The sequence below is a fragment of the Phalangium opilio genome, unplaced genomic scaffold (genome assembly GCF_054372755.1).
Source record: "Phalangium opilio isolate 3A_F unplaced genomic scaffold, DU_Popi_V2 ptg000031l_1, whole genome shotgun sequence".
Taxonomy (NCBI): Eukaryota; Metazoa; Arthropoda; class Arachnida; order Opiliones; family Phalangiidae; genus Phalangium; species Phalangium opilio.
The window spans coordinates 7,339,422-7,356,518 of NW_028324158.1; the positions used below are offsets into that span (position 1 = coordinate 7,339,422).

Sequence of the window (17,097 nt, forward strand, 5' to 3'; positions counted from 1 at the left end):
TAAATTTTATATCGCGTGTGTACGTGTTGTATTCTATATAACAGTTTCCTCCCATTTTTAAGACGTTTTTCATGGGTTTTGTTGAAAGAAAATGTTTGTTTTAAGGCGAAGAAAAATCAATAATCGAGACTGCCAGCCTAAAACGCGCCGTAATCGCTCTGGTAAAACTGACGAAAAGGCATGCATGCTATGCTTTTTGCCTGGCATTCTTTCAGCTGCAATGTAGAGCGAATAAAATGGCGGAAAAGGGTTACAGTCTGACGCGTGTCACGTGATTTTTTTGTTTCTATTTGTTCAAACTACAGATGATCATGTGAAATAACCATAATTTTTAATTTGAAAAATGTTAATTTACCGTTTCAAATTTTGGTATCGTTTCATTTCGGCTCATAGCATCAAAAATAGTCGAGAAAATTGATTGGTATTTTACCCTTAAATTACCGTAGTATAATTTAATTACCATGATTTGAATTGGTAATTACATCTTTAGACCTTTTGCTTATCAGCTGTTTGTTCCTCCGTCTATACTACTTCATTTTCTTAGTAAATTTCATGAACGTAATTTGTTTATTTTATTGCTGGTATTAAAATAATTAAGTAGATTTAAACTAATTTCCCACCGTAATTAAGAACTAGAAATTTAAATACATTCGTTCTTATGGTTTAATACTTAATATTAGTAATTAAAACCAATTAAAATCGAAGCTTTAATTGGTTCTTCTTCGGTTAAAGACCGAGCTAGATCTAGAAAAGAAAAAATAATTGGTAGGCTACCGTAGTGAAGCATATATACCCAATTAATTTTTTTTTCTTCTATACATTCAACAACCCTGTTTTGGTAACCTTGAAACCGAATTTCGTTTTTTTTTTTACATTTAATCATATTTCGGGAGTGCCACTTTTACTTTTAACACAGATTTTGCTAGACCAGACGCGCTTTCTGTTCAATATTTAATTGAGTTTTTCTCTTTTTTATTTTAATGTTATTCGAAGCAAGACCAGATAAATAGTAGAAATGGTCGTAGAAACAGGTTTTTACCTCTTTTTTTATATTTTTCATCTATTCTGTAATTTCTTCGTGTGAATTCAAGCGAGAAATTTTGTCCCATCTTTATATCATATATCTTGTTAAAGTAGAGATGCTTCTAGGTAATTTTTATTGAGTTAAAGCAGGGATAGATTTAATTGTAGAAGTAGGAATGGAGAACGGAGTAATGTGGGCGCGCATCAAAGTCCCACGGGACGGAAGGGTATGAAAGAAGAGGCGGGTCATAGCGACAGAGGTAAAAAGGAATTACGTGTTTTTCGCTGTCCCCGTCTGCAACGTCATCAAAACGTAGTTTAAGTGAGCCAATAAGGTCATTTAAACTTTTCGTTACATGTTGGAGGGAGGGGCACTATACTGGGCTATGAGTCGGACTGAAGTAATTCGTCCAATAGGGGTACTCCCCAGCTCTTTACGGGGAAGCCTAACGTGTAGTGCCCTTACGGAAACTTAATTTCTTGTATCTTCTTTAATATTGTAGATAGAAACACGATTCCAATTAATATAATCATTATTTTATACCCTATTTTAATAAAAAAATATGAAATAATTCTAGCCGGGAGTATCAGTTTAAGTATAAAGTGGGACTGGACACTTGCCCTTAGTTGACCTTTAAAAGTCAGAGGGGGGCAGAGAGAAATAGTCTAATGTTTGACCTTGTTCTTATCATAAAAAACAAATGGTATGGCCAACAAAGACGCTAGATATTGGCTACAAACAATACGGAACTAATTTGCTGGACTGGCAACTTTGCAGCCCTGTATAACGTCTTTGGATCCTCGCATCTGATATTCCGTTTTAAAAAATGTAACAAGTAGACTATATTTTTGGAATTGGTCTATTATTAAACCTTTATTACGACTATAATGTACGCCCCCTTTTCAATTTGGTCTAAAATACTAAAAAATATGTTGGCCAATTTTTATTTTTAAAATTATTTTTAGTGTTCAGTTAAGTTTCCATAATGAGAGATACGACGCCAACTTTCTGTTGTAATGTTTCTTTTTCTTGCTTTCAAAGCGATACAAAATTAAGGTTGCGTGTCCACTTTAATAATAGTAAGTGATATTAGCATTATAAGTGAATGTAGAGTTTGTTAGACATTTAGTCGGATTCCCTTGCCAGAAATTATCCTGTTGGGAGACCGTTAAACGAAATTATTTTACGCTCGCTTAGAGAAAATTTTAGAAGCAGTTACTAAATATACGCTTTTATAAAGTGTAATATTTTCTCGTATTTTAAACTCCCATTGAAAACCCAGTCGCGGAGTACGACGCTATTTGCGTTACACGATTTGTTTACATAAACGGTTGTAATTTAATTGGGTAGAATATTAATTAGTCGGACTTATTTACAGCTATTAAGTATTTTGAGTTCGCGTTTTCATCCAGGGTAACTGCATCTATTTTAGTAGATAATGTTCTTCAACTAAAGTTATTTCTCAGTAAGTAATTCGTTGGTGCTAATTACTTTTGACCAGAAGTATATAATACTTCTCATCGAGAGAAGTGTACTACCCACAAAACGGGGTAATTGTAACATGATTCTTCCCAACATCATTTTACATTTCGAGCAAGGTTAATAAACCGAATCACATACGCGATAAATAGTTCCTTCATTATTACTCTATTAGTTCTTAACTATTTTCCATAGCGCTTGCGCTTGTGCGTTTTTGTCCCACATCAAGACAATCAAGGTTTGTGGGTTGATTGCTCAGGATTTAGTACCAGACAGTTAAAGAATTCACCCTAGCACGGTGCGATGCCCCACTGAAGTTTGATGAGCGGGAGAGCAAACAAAAAGTGTGCATGAGTCTGGGAAGAATAATGTTACATAACTAAAGTATCAAGAGGATACAGAGTGTCATCCTTCTATTATCCCTTTCTGTTTTGACTCATTGCTGCAGTTTATCTTGAGTGTAGTATCAAAGTACAACTACAAAGAGAAATCTGAATTGTGTGTAGGTGTTATTTTAGTTGATTAAAGTGCATCCCCTGGGGGTCTGCCTTATCTTATCCTCGTTTGATATTACCATACGAGAATTCTTGTAACTTTTAGTAGCTAATTCCTGGTTTGTCAGAATCACTCCGGGGAAAAGGTTCTGGTAGATATGGATCAGTTTAGAACTTTACCGGTACTAACGCCTTTTGGATGTACATTGGTAAATTAAAACTTTAGTTTTAGTTTTATGTACTACGTCTGCCAGCGGTTACCGAAACTTCCAACTGATTAAATGTCATTCCTTACCGAAACACGGGTATGTTAATTGTTTCGGTGTTTTGTGTTTTTCTTGTTACAGTTGATGAGCCTTATTTGGAGAGACAGTATTGCCAAAGTGGTTTCTAGCGGGTCTCGGAAGCCGCAGTTGGTGTCATAGTATTAGCGCTACAAAATGGCGTTAAGTCTTCACTGGACAGTATTATTTGTGTCCTGCGCTGTGCTTTTTGCATCGGCGTCGGGCAAAAACGTTGAGCAGTTAGTGGTTCCTCGTGACGCGTATCCCGGATTCTGCATAAAACAACTCAAAAACGATGGACAGCTCTTTAGTTTGCTCGAATCGGAGTTTTCAGACTTTTTCAGTATTCTCAGTGACGGACTCCTTATGCCCGTTACCGACATTTCGGGTTTGACTTCCAAGCCAGTGAAGTTAGTAATCAAAGAGGAGTTTGCCAATGATACCGTGGACCGAATTCTGGTCCTACACGTTATGGATAAAGGCAAGATTCATCATTTCAAAAAAGGAACCTACCGCGGACGGGTTTCCGAAAACCAACCCGTAGGAACGGTCGTCGAAGGGATCGAACTGCCCGGATTGACCCCGCGTTCGGGTGCCCCAATTAAATATAGCTTTATTTCGGGCAACGACGGAGAAGCCTTCAGCATAGTCAAACCTTATCGTAACAGCAGCCGAGTGGAAGTGGTTACAAACAGAGTTCTCGATCGCGAATCGCGAAAAGAATACCCCCTGATTCTTCGAGCGGTTGAAGAAGACAAGCTGATCGTCACGGACATCCCGGTATTTGTCGAAGTGACCGATGTAAATGACAACGCACCAGTACCCACCAAAGACGTATTCTACTTCAAAGTGGACATGGAAAGCTCCCCGAACAGTTTCGTCGGCCGTGTTAACATGACGGACGCGGATGGAGACCAGCCAGTGTACCATTTCACGAATCGCCACTCCGTCTTTAGTATAACCCCGAAGAATGGAGACGTCATGCTCATTGCCAAGCCAGAGATTAAGACCTACAAATTTACAGTCAAAGCTCATGACAATCGCAAACCGCCACTCTACAGCGTCGCCGTTCCAGTCTTCATTGAAGTTTACAGCGCTCAGCTTCCTCCTCCGGCGGAAATCGTTGAAGAAGTTGAAACAAACCAAGTACTGGTTCGTAGCAAAAGAACTATTCGACCCACCAAGAGTTTCGAGTTCAAAGAAACAGACGGGTCTGCCCCTGGCAAGACTGTTTTCACCTTGGAACGCAAGAGCCCCCAAGATATATTTAAGATGCAAACCCCAAATCGATGGGTCGACGTTGACAACACTGGGGCTGTTAAAGTGAAGGAACCTTGGGACTACGAGCAATTAGGCAAGGAGAAGACCATCAGCTTCTGGTTGAATATCAGCGGACCAATGATGAGCGAAGTCGATACCCAACACGTCATTATACATATCAAAGATGTTAATGATGAGCCACCCTATTTTATAAACCGTCCTCTACCCATGGAAGCCGTCGTGCAACTCAATGCACCACCCGGCACTCAAGTGTTTAAACTTCAAGCTAGAGATCCTGATATTGATCACAACATTCATTATTTCTTGGTTCGCGACCGAAGTAAGGGTCAATGCCCATCAGCCGCGCGCTTACTCTTTTCAAAACGTAAGTGCTAAAAATAGTTTTCCTTACCTTTCAGCCGGTGGCCGATTCGAAGTTGATGAGCGATCGGGAGAAGTCCGCACCCGTGGAAGCGACCCTTTCCTTCTCGACAAGGAATACGTTCTATACGTCAAAGCTGAAGACCACAGTGGTCACATTGGCGACCGTCAGTACCAGTCCACTCCGGAACAACGTTTGTCAATCATGGGCGGAAAACGTCCTCCTCAGTTTTACTTACAAAAGTACGAAGCTACCATTCCTGAAAATCAAAGAAAAGATTCTGAGTAAGTTGATTTTAAATTACGTCTGTGGTTAATTGATACGAATTCGAATTCGAACAGTATTTGACTGATGATTGCTTCTAATTTACGCAGCATCATTGAGGTGAAAGCCAAGTCATTCGCTGAGAGGGAAATTCGTTACACATTAAGAGCTCAGGGAAATGGTGCTGGCACGTTCAATATCGGACCAACTAGCGGAGTTGTGAAGCTTGCTAAAGATTTGGATTACGAGGATTTGCGACAACCAAAATCTTATTCGTTGATAGTAACTGCCACTGAAGATTCTGGAGGATTTTCTACTTCAGTCGAGGTAGGTATTTCCTTAGTCTTATGACGTCATATATTCATAAGGTAAGCTTCACAATTTGTTTAATTTGTGTCGTTGTAGCTTACGATAAAAGTAACTGACGTAAATGACAATGGGCCTCGATTTGAACTGCCAGACTATCAAGCTCATAATGTGGATGAAGATGTACCAATTGGAACCTCCCTCCTTCAAGGTATGATACAGATAATCAAACCTAACATAATCATAGATATATTTATTCATATATGAAGATATGAGGTTGTAGAACAATGTAATTGCATTATTTTTGACTTTAAGTACTTGAACATTTCGATGCAAATCGATTGACATATCAAAGTGAATAATATGATTTTATACTAATTTCCAAAGTCTCCGCGACTGATTTGGATACTGGCAAAAACGCCGAGATTGTGTACAGTTTGGATAAAGAAGACTTCACCATTGACAACAAGGGAATCATTTACTCCAATAAGAGATTGGACGCGGATGTGAATAACACCTACGTTTTAACAGTCAGAGCGACGGATAAAGGGGATCCACCTTTAACAGGGACAGCGACAGTGCGCGTTTATACGGAAAATACTAACGATGAACCGCCTAAGTTTAGTCAAGACGTGTATACGCCTAATGTGGACGAAAACGCTGGTCCAAATACTTTAGTGACTACGGTTGTCGCGAGTGACAAAGATGGTGATAATATCTTGTTTGGTTTTGTCGGTGCGGGGACAAAATCGGGAATGTTTCAGATTGAGGAAAGAACTGGTAAATATTTTGTTTTGATTTACTTTGTCAGGGATTCTCGGAAAATTGGAGGGATAAGTCAGGGATTCTCGGAAAATTGGAGGGATAAGTCAGGGATTCTCGGAAAATTGGAGGGATAAGTCAGGGATTCTCGGAAAATTGGAGGGATAAGTCAGGGATTCTCGGAAAATTGGAGGGATAAGTCAGGGATTCTCGGAAAATTGGAGGGATAAGTCAGGGATTCTCTTAAAATTGGAGGGATAAGTCAGGGATTCTCGGAAAATTGGAGGGATAAGTCAGGGATTCTCGGAAAATTGGAGGGATAAGTCAGGGATTCTCAGAAAATTGGAGGGATAAGTCAGGGATTCGGGAAATTGGAGGGATAAGTCGGGGATTCTCGGAAAATTGGAGGGATAAGTCGGGGATTCTCGGAAAATTGGAGGGATAAGTCGGGGATTCTCGGAAAATTGGAGGGATAAGTCGGGGATTCTCGGAAAATTGGAGGGATAAGTCGGGGATTCTCGGAAAATTGGAGGGATAAGTCGGGGATTCTCGGAAAATTGGAGGGATAAGTCGGGGATTCTCGGAAAATTGGAGGGATAAGTCGGGGATTCTCGGAAAATTGGAGGGGTAAGTCGGGGATTCTCGGAAAATTGGAGGGATAAGTCGGGGATTCTCGGAAAATTGGAGGGATAAGTCGGGGATTCTCGGAAAATTGGAGGGATAAGTCGGGGATTCTCGGAAAATTGGAGGGATAAGTCGGGGATTCTCGGAAAATTGGAGGGATAAGTCGGGGATTCTCGGAAAATTGGAGGGATAAGTCGGGGATTCTCGGAAAATTGGAGGGATAAGTCGGGGATTCTCGGAAAATTGGAGGGGTAAGTCGGGGATTCTCGGAAAATTGGAGGGGTAAGTCGGGGATTCTCGGAAAATTGGAGGGATACGTCAGGAATTCTCGGAAAATTGGAGGGACAAGTCGGGGATATCGCGGGGATTTCGTTTCCATGCCCTGAGCAATGGTAAATACGGGTCAGGTGTGATGAAGTGGGACCTTCATATGGTCAGGGATATCGGGAAACTTTGGTCAGTGATAAGATGGAAAAGTCAGGGATTTTCGATATAAAAATTTCGTCCGAACCCGTCCCTGTTTAAATTAAAGTGGTTTGGAAATTCAAAGTTTCATTTTTGGGGTCGTCTTAGGTGTGATTCGATTAATCAGTGATCCGATACAACTGGATAAGGACAAATACGAGCTAAACGTAACTGCGAGGGATGACGGAGCTTGTTGTAAAAACGGCGGTCTCACCACTCACACGAGTACGGCGTTAGTGGTGGTCTTTATCACGGATGTAAACGATAATAAACCCGTCTTTCAAAATTGCGGAGATTACCAACCAAAAGTAGAGGAAGGAGCTCATAGTGGAAGTGTCGTTGTCAAAGTAAGTCGAGTTTTAATAATGTTTCGGATCATTTTCAAACTATTGTCTTCGTTCGTTTGTAATTGCGTTGAGAAAATGTAATTTAATTGCGTTTAACTTTAATTTAAGGTCAAAGCTACTGATCAGGACAAAGGACATAATGGTCAAGTTCGGTATTCGATTGTTCAACAACCAAATCAAAAGGGAACTAAATTCATTGTTGATGAAATGACGGGAGAAGTCAAAACCAACAAGGTACTTATAAATTTTAATCAACTTTCATCGCGTTTATCAATGTGATCCCTCTTTATAAGTAGACGAATCTCGAGGGGTCGGACGTTCGGCATTTTAGTGTACGGGATTTTGAGATTTCAAGATTTTGACAAAGATTTTGAGATTTTGCCCCCGATTTTGAGATTCTGACTCAGATTTTAGAAATCTGGAAATCTAGTCCAAGATTTTAAGATTTCGGGATTTTAAAGGAGATTTTCAGATTTTGAACGCGATTTTCAGATTTCGAAGAAGATTTCGGGATTTTGTTCAGGATTTTCAGATTTTGAAGGAGATTTCGGGCTTTGGAACAAGATTTTCAGATTTTGAAGGAGATTTTCAGATTTTGAGGAGATTTTCAGATTTTGAGGAGATTTTCAGATTTTGAGGAGATTTTCAGATTTTGAGGAGATTTTCAGATTTTGAGGAGATTTTCGGATTTTGAGGAGATTTTCGGATTTCGAGGAGATTTTCGGATTTCGAGGAGATTTTCGGATTTTGATATTTTAGGATGAGATTTCGGGATTTTATGTTAAGATTTCGAGATTTCGGGATTTTATGTTAAGATTTCGAGATTTCGGGATTTTATGTTAAGATTTCGAGATTTCGGGATTTTATGTTAAGATTTCGGGATTTTCAGATTTTAAAATACGGATTTCGGGATTTTCAGATTTTAAAATACGGATTTCGGGATTTTTAGATTTTGACGTGAGATTTCGGGATTTCGAGATTTTCGAGAGAGATTTTAAACAAATTTCAAACGAAGTGTACGGGATTTTGACAAACGTCCGACCCCTCGACGAATCTATTCGTTAAATACCTTTCCTTAACTCATTTTCTTCAAGGTTTTCGACCGTGAAGGTGACGATGGCCGCTTTGTGAGTGTAACGGTAAAAGCGACTGATAGGGGAAATCCACCTTTGGAAGGAGTGTGTTCGTTTAAAGTTGAAATAACTGATATTAATGACAATCCGCCGTTATTTGATCGGCAAGAATATAAAGAAAACGTGAAACAAGATACTCCAAAAGGGACAAACATTTTGCGCGTTTCCGCTTCCGATGAAGACGCCGATAACAATGGTGCTATTATTTATAATTTGACGGCAGTGCATGACAAAACTGTCTTGGATTACTTTGAAATTAACCCCGATTCTGGATGGATTAGCCTCAAGAAAGCCCTCGATGTAAGTAGACAATCTCAAGTACTTGTGTTTTGTTATTTAGTTTTTTGGATTGTTTCTAAAATAATTTGTGATCAATTTCAGAGAGAGCGCTATCATTTACAAGCCGTAGCTTTAGATAAGGGAACTCCTCAATATAAAGTTACTGTAGAAGTTATAGTTGATGTTGTCGATAGGGCTAATAATCCTCCTATTTGGGATCAACCTGTTTATGGACCCATTATGATTAAAGAAAACTTGGAAGTCGGACAAAAGGTTATCTCGATCAAAGCCAGGTAATTTGTTTTCTTCAATTTATTTGATGTGCAGTTCAATTTAACTGGAGTTAACATTATTTTAACGCGCATCTTTGTATTACATTTGCGCAAAATTCTATGTATTACGTTTGCGCACGTCGCTATATAGGCTTTATAGTTTCTTTAACGAACGTCGCTGTATAGGCTTTGTTTCTTTAACGAACGTCGCTGTATAGGCTTTGTTTCTTTAACGAACGTCGCTGTATAGGCTTTGTTTCTTTAACGAACGTCGCTGTATAGGCTTTGTTTCTTTAACGAACGTCGCTGTATAGGCTTTGTTTCTTTAACGAACGTCGCTGTATAGGCTTTGTTTCTTTAACGAACGTCGCTGTATAGGCTTTGTTTCTTTAGCGAACGTCGCTGTATAGGCTTTATAGTTTACCTTAGCGAACGTCGCTGTATAGCGCACGTCGCTTAATAGGCTTTATAGTTTACCTTGGCGCACGTCGCTGTAAAGGCTTTATAGTTTACCTTGGCGCACGTCGCTGTAAAGGCTTTATAGTTTACCTTGGCGCACGTCGCTGTATTGGCTTTATAGTTTACCTTAGCGCACGTCGCTCTATAGGCTTTACAGTTACGTTAGCGCACGTCGCTGTATATGCTTTATAGTTACAATATGTGCTTTACAATTACCGATTTATGAACCTGAATTATTTTGGCGTATTTAGGTCGGGAATACCGGACAATCCAACTGTTTTCTACTCGTTAATAAGAGGCAGTACGGAACAAACCAATAAAAAGGACACGTTTTATCTCAGCCAACATGCGGACAATGGAGATACGTGGGCCGGCATATATGTTAATTATCCATTAGATTTCGAACGGATTCAGCAGTACAATTTAACAGTTCGTGTTGAGGTATGTACCCTGTCATTTTTAAAAAATCGGTTGTCCCATCATAACTTTAGCGCGTTTGTGTCCCATCATAACTTTAACGCGTTTGTCCCCCATCATAACTTTAACGCGTTTGTCCCCCATCATAACTTTGACGTGTTTGTCCCCCATCATAACTTTAGCGTGTTTGTCCCCCATCATAACTTTAGCGTGTTTGTCCCCCATCATAACTTTAGCGTGTTTGTCCCCCATCATAACTTTAGCGTGTTTGTCCCCCATCATAACTTTAGCGTGTTTGTCCCCCATCATAACTTTAGCGTGTTTGTCCCCCATCATAACTTTAGCGTGTTTGTCCCCCATCATAACTTTAGCGCGTTTGTCCCCCATCATAAATTTAACGCGTTTGTCCCCCATCATAACTTTAGCGTGTTTGTCCACCATCATAACTTTAGCGTGTTTGTCCCCCATCATAACTTTAGCGTGTTTGTCCCCCATCATAACTTTAGCGTGTTTGTCCCTCATCATAACTTTAGCGTGTTTGTCCCCCATCATAACTTTAGCGTGTTTGTCCCTCATCATAACTTTAGCGTGTTTGTCCCCCATCATAACTTTAGCGCGTGCGTTTGTCCCCCATCATAACTTTAGCGTTTGTTAACTAATAATATAAGTAAACTTTTAATTTCTTTACGAACTTAGAACAATGGCGTTCAACAATTAGCGTCGGAAGCAACTGTCTACATTATACTAGAAGATGCCAATGACGAAATTCCACTCTTCATTGAGAAGGAACAAGAAACTGTTTTAGAAGGAATGCCAATTGGGACTAAAGTTACGACAGTGGAAGCTATCGACAAAGATGGCACCTTTCCCAATAATAAGGTGAATATCAATAGTGATTTAATTATATTAGTAACCTTTTTTAATATCATGATAAACGAAAAGTCTTTGTTTGTTTACCAGAACTAAAGATTATATTCTTAATCGTTCTTCTGCAGGTTTACTATGAAATTGAAAGTAAAGATGGCGGCGACAAATTCTTTGGCATTGACAAAATGAAGGGCGATATTTACACTAAAGTTATCTTTGATCGAGAAGAGAAACAAGCCTATGCAATTCTTGTTCGTGCTGTTGACAGTGCCCCCTCGGCCAGACCTCATATGAAACCTGGAGAACCCAATTCAGGTAGGAAATCTTTTACGTTTTATTATTGGTTCAGTATTATTGTTGTTTTTGTGGAGTTAACTCGACACGTCCTCAAGATTTCATTTAAAAAAATCCGATAACCCCTTTTAAGTGAGTAGAAAGTTCAAGTTAAGCCATTTAATCTGTCGTAAGAACAATATATTTCCCTGGGCTATGCAATACTATGAACCCCATATTCAAATAAATGTATATAAATCGTGGGGCACTCCTTGGGGTCACTATGTTCATGGGGCACTTAGGTAAGTAGGGAGAAAAGTGGTAATATGGAGTGGCAATGATGATGGGCGACCTGTGGCACTGAAACTCTCCCATTGTACATCGCGTACGCCCCTACCGTTCGGTAGGCGATTGTTAAGTGCTGACGTGTAGCGCCATTATATTTGTATGAGCACTAGGTTCTATTTTTAAGAGATAGGGGGCGTGCTTTACGTTTCTATACTGTACGACCGCACCTAAACGCTATGGATGCTGGGAGGACTTTGGTGCTGTAGGTGGGGGTACAGAGGCAACGTTGTAGGTAAAGAGGTTACCGCTCCATCGCTCTCTCCTTCAAGCTTAGGGATCCTATGTTCGTGGGGTACTCGGTCAGGTGTCCATCTGCCCTAATGATTAAGACCGCACTGAATGCAACGCCATCTAGCGTTCAGAAATTACAAATATGAATAGCTCCATCTTAAGACTCAATCAATTTGAATTTGCTTATAAAAAGACGGCATATAACAAATTTATCAGAATATATTTGTTTACGAAATAACCGAAAATTCAATTAATTTAAATAATAATAGACCAAACTAAGCAATCAATTGGCATTCCGTAGCCAATAGGTGTCTCTATGACACATCGTGTTATTGATCCATCCGGACCATGCTTACCCTTCCCTTTTGAATCAATACAAACCAAACAATCTCTGCGCAACTTTATAGATTGCCAGATTTTTCAGGCTGTTCGTTTTAAATGAAAATTTAGTACCAATATTTTTGAAACTCGACGGCGTTTGACTTGACATTTGTGCGGAAATACATTTATATATATACTGCCTTGGGATTTATTTTAGTTCAGACAGTTAATAACTACTAAGAATGAAAAGGTCCTTATTTTTAGTGTATTTTTATTCGTCGCTCGCCCGAGCTGCTTTCAGGGGTATTTTAGCTATGAAATATCTCGCTTGTTTTCATAAGGATCGTCAAGTATTTGGCTTTACTCCCCGGAGGGGGCTCGGCACTGGCAGTAGGCTTCTTTCTATTCGCTTGGTCGCATCGAGGGAAATATGGCGTTAATTGGCCCTGCCAAACCCTCTTAAATCATTTCTGAGTTCCTGATTCTGATGGGTCGGGTCCCTTTCCCGAAGTTACTTTAGCTATTTCCCCCCCCCCCCTATTTTACGAATTCTGGCTTTTGGAACTCAGTCGGAACTAACTTCCAGGATAATGAGAACATTTTCATTAGCTCGGTAAAAAGACAGATTGGGTAGGATCAAGAAGCGATATCTAGTTTATAAGGGAGAAGGTATAAGGGCCTAAGTATTCGCGCGCCATAGTCCCAGTCCCCCTTTCAAAATACAACGGGGGACGTAAAAGGAGGCCGGACTATTTCGCCTCTCCTCAGTCGGAAAATACGTGGTTTTCAAGAACCAATGAGATGCTGGTTGTAATTTAGAGGCGACGGGGATTAATTCCGGATCTACGTTTGGACAGGAGATAAAGCTGGAAATGTGGCGAATTTAAACCTTCTCCCTAGTGAACTAGATATCGCTTCTTGGTAGGATTGTGCTTGCTGTTTCTATTTCATTTCTTTAGGAAACGTGCCGCCTAGAGACTAGAATTTGTTCCATTCTGATAATTTTTAAGGGTCCTTTTTGGCATTCAAAAGGTTGCCTGGTTTTGTGGGTACTGCAGTCCCTTTGCTGAGCCTGAGTTCTTGATTCTATAGTAATTCTTGTTTGCTGCGGTTCGTTACTTTAAACTGGAGGGGGGGGGGGAGTTAAAGTGTAGAAAAGGATAAAAGCGAGTTTTTACCCTTTGTAAATAATTTCGTGATTGTCAAGGAACAAAGGTAATTAGAAATAACTGAATGTGAGGGAGTGGGGTGGATTTAGAAGAAGTTCCGTGGTGCCCAATATGTTTACGACGAGAAGTTACTCAGGCTTTTGCGATGTTAAACCTGATGTGTTTTTAGTGTTGTCTTGGAAAGTTTATAGAGCTCTTAAAGATGAGGGAAATTAAATCTGTTCCTAGTGACCATTGGGAGTTAATTGATCTTTAAAATATATTCCAAGCGACCATATGAAGTTTATTGATCTTGAGCTCTAAATATATTACTAGCGACGTAAGTTCATAAGATATGTCCCATAAGTTTGTCACTGGCTACTGAGGGCTTGTCATGAAGTGACGAAGGTCTTAGCGACTCCTGGTGAGGAGCTGTCAAAGGTTAAATAGGTAGATGGAGTGCAAAACCAAGAGTATAGTCGATTTTCGCTTGTCGTTCTCGAACTAGCTCTCAGTAAGTCTCTAGCTTTACGAAGTATAGTGTCATGCTTATGGAACACCTTTTATAAACTTATGCTAGCGACCATTGGGAGTTTAACTGGTTCTAATATGACTTAGGAAGTTTATCAAGCTTTAATATACGTTTTTATATACAATTAGCGATTCTTGGATCTTTATCAAGCTATAATATATGTCCGTATACATAATTTGTAGACTAGGAGAGTTGATACCATTTACACCAGGAGACCAGGCTACCTGGCGGGTAAAGCGCGGTACCAAGTAGCCTGACCTCCTTGTGTAAAGGTATCAATCCTCTTAGTCTAAATTCTTAAAAGTTTATCGAGCTCGAAGAAATATTTCATTTAGCGACCCTTGAAAGTTACTCAAACGATCAAACACATCGCTACGTACCATATTACTACAACGAACTGTAAATGTTTAAAGTTTCATATAGCTGTTTCATTCGCGTTACGACACACCCTTCTCCCCTTGGTACAAAAAATTGTCAACTTTAAACCGGACCCAACCCCAGTTATCGGATATACACTACAGCGTCAAATCCTCCCAACCTTAGCTCTGAAATCCTAAACCAAACCCACGAGATCAAGTAAAGAAAGAAAAAAAATATAGTTAAACTCACCCAAGGGTAGTGGTGGTAGTATATTTCTTTTCCAGTCGGTGTCCAAAGTCCAAAGACCCGGCTAGACCTATATCCTCCCTGAGTTTGGGATTGTTTTTGTCCATTCCTTACGCGTTTTCAACCGATTTTTCATCTCAGAAAAGTCGAGCAAAATACATATCTTTTTTTCTTTATTTCTGAGGAGGAATTTCTCGACAAATCCAATGTACCAAGCACCGAGCCGGACTTTACCGTCCCCTTGGGTAGTGTTTTTTTGTTGGAAAAAGTCACCAGTATTTTTTGTTGTAGAGAGAGAAACTCTTTGGGGGGCTTTTGTGGGACTACGGCGTTAGCTCGTATGGCTCTTAGATTTTTCGTTGAGCTTTAGAGGGGCTTTTTGATATAACAGAACAACGTGTATGTGTGACGTAGGCCTTGGTTTTTACCAACGGGATGTTAACTCTTATTTCCTCTGGCAGCCTCGTATGTTTGGAGCTTGATAAGAATGAAGTCTACATCCTCTTTATGGAGGGGGAGGGTTAATGCGTGGATAGACTTGGGTTGCTTAGGGGGAACCAATTCCGCAATCACTATACTGAATTACTGACATCAGGAGTGGGTTAACTGGACATTATGAAGTAATGTTTCTTTAGTTGGCAGTGGCTGGTAAAACCTAATAAATAAATACCCTATGAGGCGTTTAGTTTTTACCGGAAGTGTAATGGTTGGGGTTGGGGAAGAAGCATTATCGGTTCAGTATGTGCATAAGTTTATAGGATGTGTTCAATCCATAAGTTTGTCGCTGGTCACAAACTGGAGCTTGTCATGAAGTGATTGAGGTAGGTCATAGATTCGAGGTAAAGCGACGCCTGGTGAGGTGCTGTCAAAGGCTTAGACTAAATAGGAGAAGATGGAAGTCCTGCAAAATTAACCACCGTGTGTAGTCTTCGATTCTCGCTTGTCGTTCTCGAACTAGCTCGAGGTGTAAGTTTCTAGCATTACGAAGTATGGGAAGTGTCATACTTATGGAACATATCTTATAAACTTATGGTTTGTGCATTGTGCCGAAGACAATTCTAAATGGTGTATTAGTTAAATTCTCAGGTTAAGGTATTCGGGATCGTTTGGTTTGATTCTCCTAATATTTATTCTATGAGGAATACATACAGCTATTTGGAATCATTGTGCCCCCTTATCTAGAACGTTACTATCTATGCGGGTATTGTGGGCCGGGCTTGAGAACTTACTATACGTCACGCATTAATTCTGACGTTTTCTATAGCTCTTCCCATAAAATCCGCCTAGATACGTTGAGTGAAAATGTTTGGCTACGCAATGATCTCTATTGGCTGTATGCATTCCTTTGATGTCCTGCGTACAACCATGGGCTTGATTATCTATATGTAAAATATCAATTGGTCCATAGAACCCTTTTTGTGCAGCGCGGATCGTCATAACTTCAGTTTAATTTATTTCGGCTGATGCTCATTTTGCAATTGACTACTTTTGTAAAGCTTGTTTTGTAGAGTGTGACAAATTTGTGAGGCGGTGTAGTAATCTTTGATTCAGTGTTTTGTTTTAATAGGTTTTTTTGCGGGGGATACGTAATTTATTGATGTCTTTAGACAGATACTTGACACGCGTCTTATAGTAATAATGTTTCTTGGCTTGCTTGCGCAGGATAATTGGTGCCCGCAGTATAATTGCACCAATTATCCATCCATGATTTATAGGCTCTTATTGCTACGTAATGATATGTGGGACTGTCGTATTAATCGTACTGTAGCTTTTGTTTGTTACTAGGCCCTACTAGCAAAATTCTCGTGTTTCGCTGCTGGTAATAGTATAGCCTAAGTAATCTGATAAATATTAGTATGGAAAATTGTTCACCTTATCTGTCTCAGTTTAAACTTCAATGCAGTGTTGTCAGGCTATCTGGGAGTCAAGTTGGTCAAGTGAAATACAGAGTGAAACCAGGAAGCGATATCTAGTTTACTAGGGAGAAGGTTTAAGATGCCTACGTATTCGCGCGCCATAGTCCCAGTCCCCCTTTCAAAATACAAGGGGGGACGTAAAAGGAGGCCGGGCTATTTCGCCTTTCCTCAGTTGGAGAATACGTAATTTTCGTCATTCGCGTCGCGCTGAGGTAAGTTTTCAAGAACCAATGAGATGATGGTAGTAATTTAGAGGCGGGGATTAACTCCGGACCTACGTCTGGACTGGAGTTAAAGCTAAAAATGTGGCGAATTTATACCATCTCCCTAGTAAACTAGATATCGCTTCTTGGTGAAACTGAACTGCTAGCCTTTCAATCTGCCATAAATCTCTTGACTCAACAACGGCTGGCAACACTGGCCCGGGAAGGGCAGAAACCCCCTTCCCCTGTAAACTATGTATACAGGGTGTTTCTAAAATCTAAAAAGTTTATCAGAAATTATGGGGGTGGTCTTTGAGGGATTTAGATTCTAAAATGTTCTATAATAAATATTTTGCCTTCCGAGCTATGATTTGAGTGTTTTAGGGATGACCCCTCAATTA

The 17,097-nt window shown here is 39.9% G+C and overlaps 1 protein-coding gene across 5 annotated transcripts in view; it reads left to right on the top strand.

Annotated features, from left to right (window-relative positions):
- The window catches only part of CadN (neural cadherin), a 109,899-nt gene that overhangs the window by 27,138 nt on the left and 65,664 nt on the right, over nt 1–17,097 (top strand). For all 5 annotated transcript variants that reach the window (XM_089869875.1, XM_089869873.1, XM_089869874.1 and 2 more), the window contains exons 2-13: nt 3,345–4,881; nt 4,961–5,207; nt 5,298–5,514; nt 5,593–5,704; nt 5,881–6,273; nt 7,453–7,691; nt 7,800–7,925; nt 8,786–9,124; nt 9,206–9,396; nt 10,086–10,275; nt 10,948–11,130; nt 11,247–11,433. In XM_089869875.1, the coding sequence (XP_089726001.1) occupies nt 3,438–4,881; nt 4,961–5,207; nt 5,298–5,514; nt 5,593–5,704; nt 5,881–6,273; nt 7,453–7,691; nt 7,800–7,925; nt 8,786–9,124; nt 9,206–9,396; nt 10,086–10,275; nt 10,948–11,130; nt 11,247–11,433 (3,868 nt within the window). In that variant the 5' untranslated portion in view covers nt 3,345–3,437. The remainder of the gene's footprint in view (nt 1–3,344; nt 4,882–4,960; nt 5,208–5,297; nt 5,515–5,592; nt 5,705–5,880; nt 6,274–7,452; nt 7,692–7,799; nt 7,926–8,785; nt 9,125–9,205; nt 9,397–10,085; nt 10,276–10,947; nt 11,131–11,246; nt 11,434–17,097) is intronic.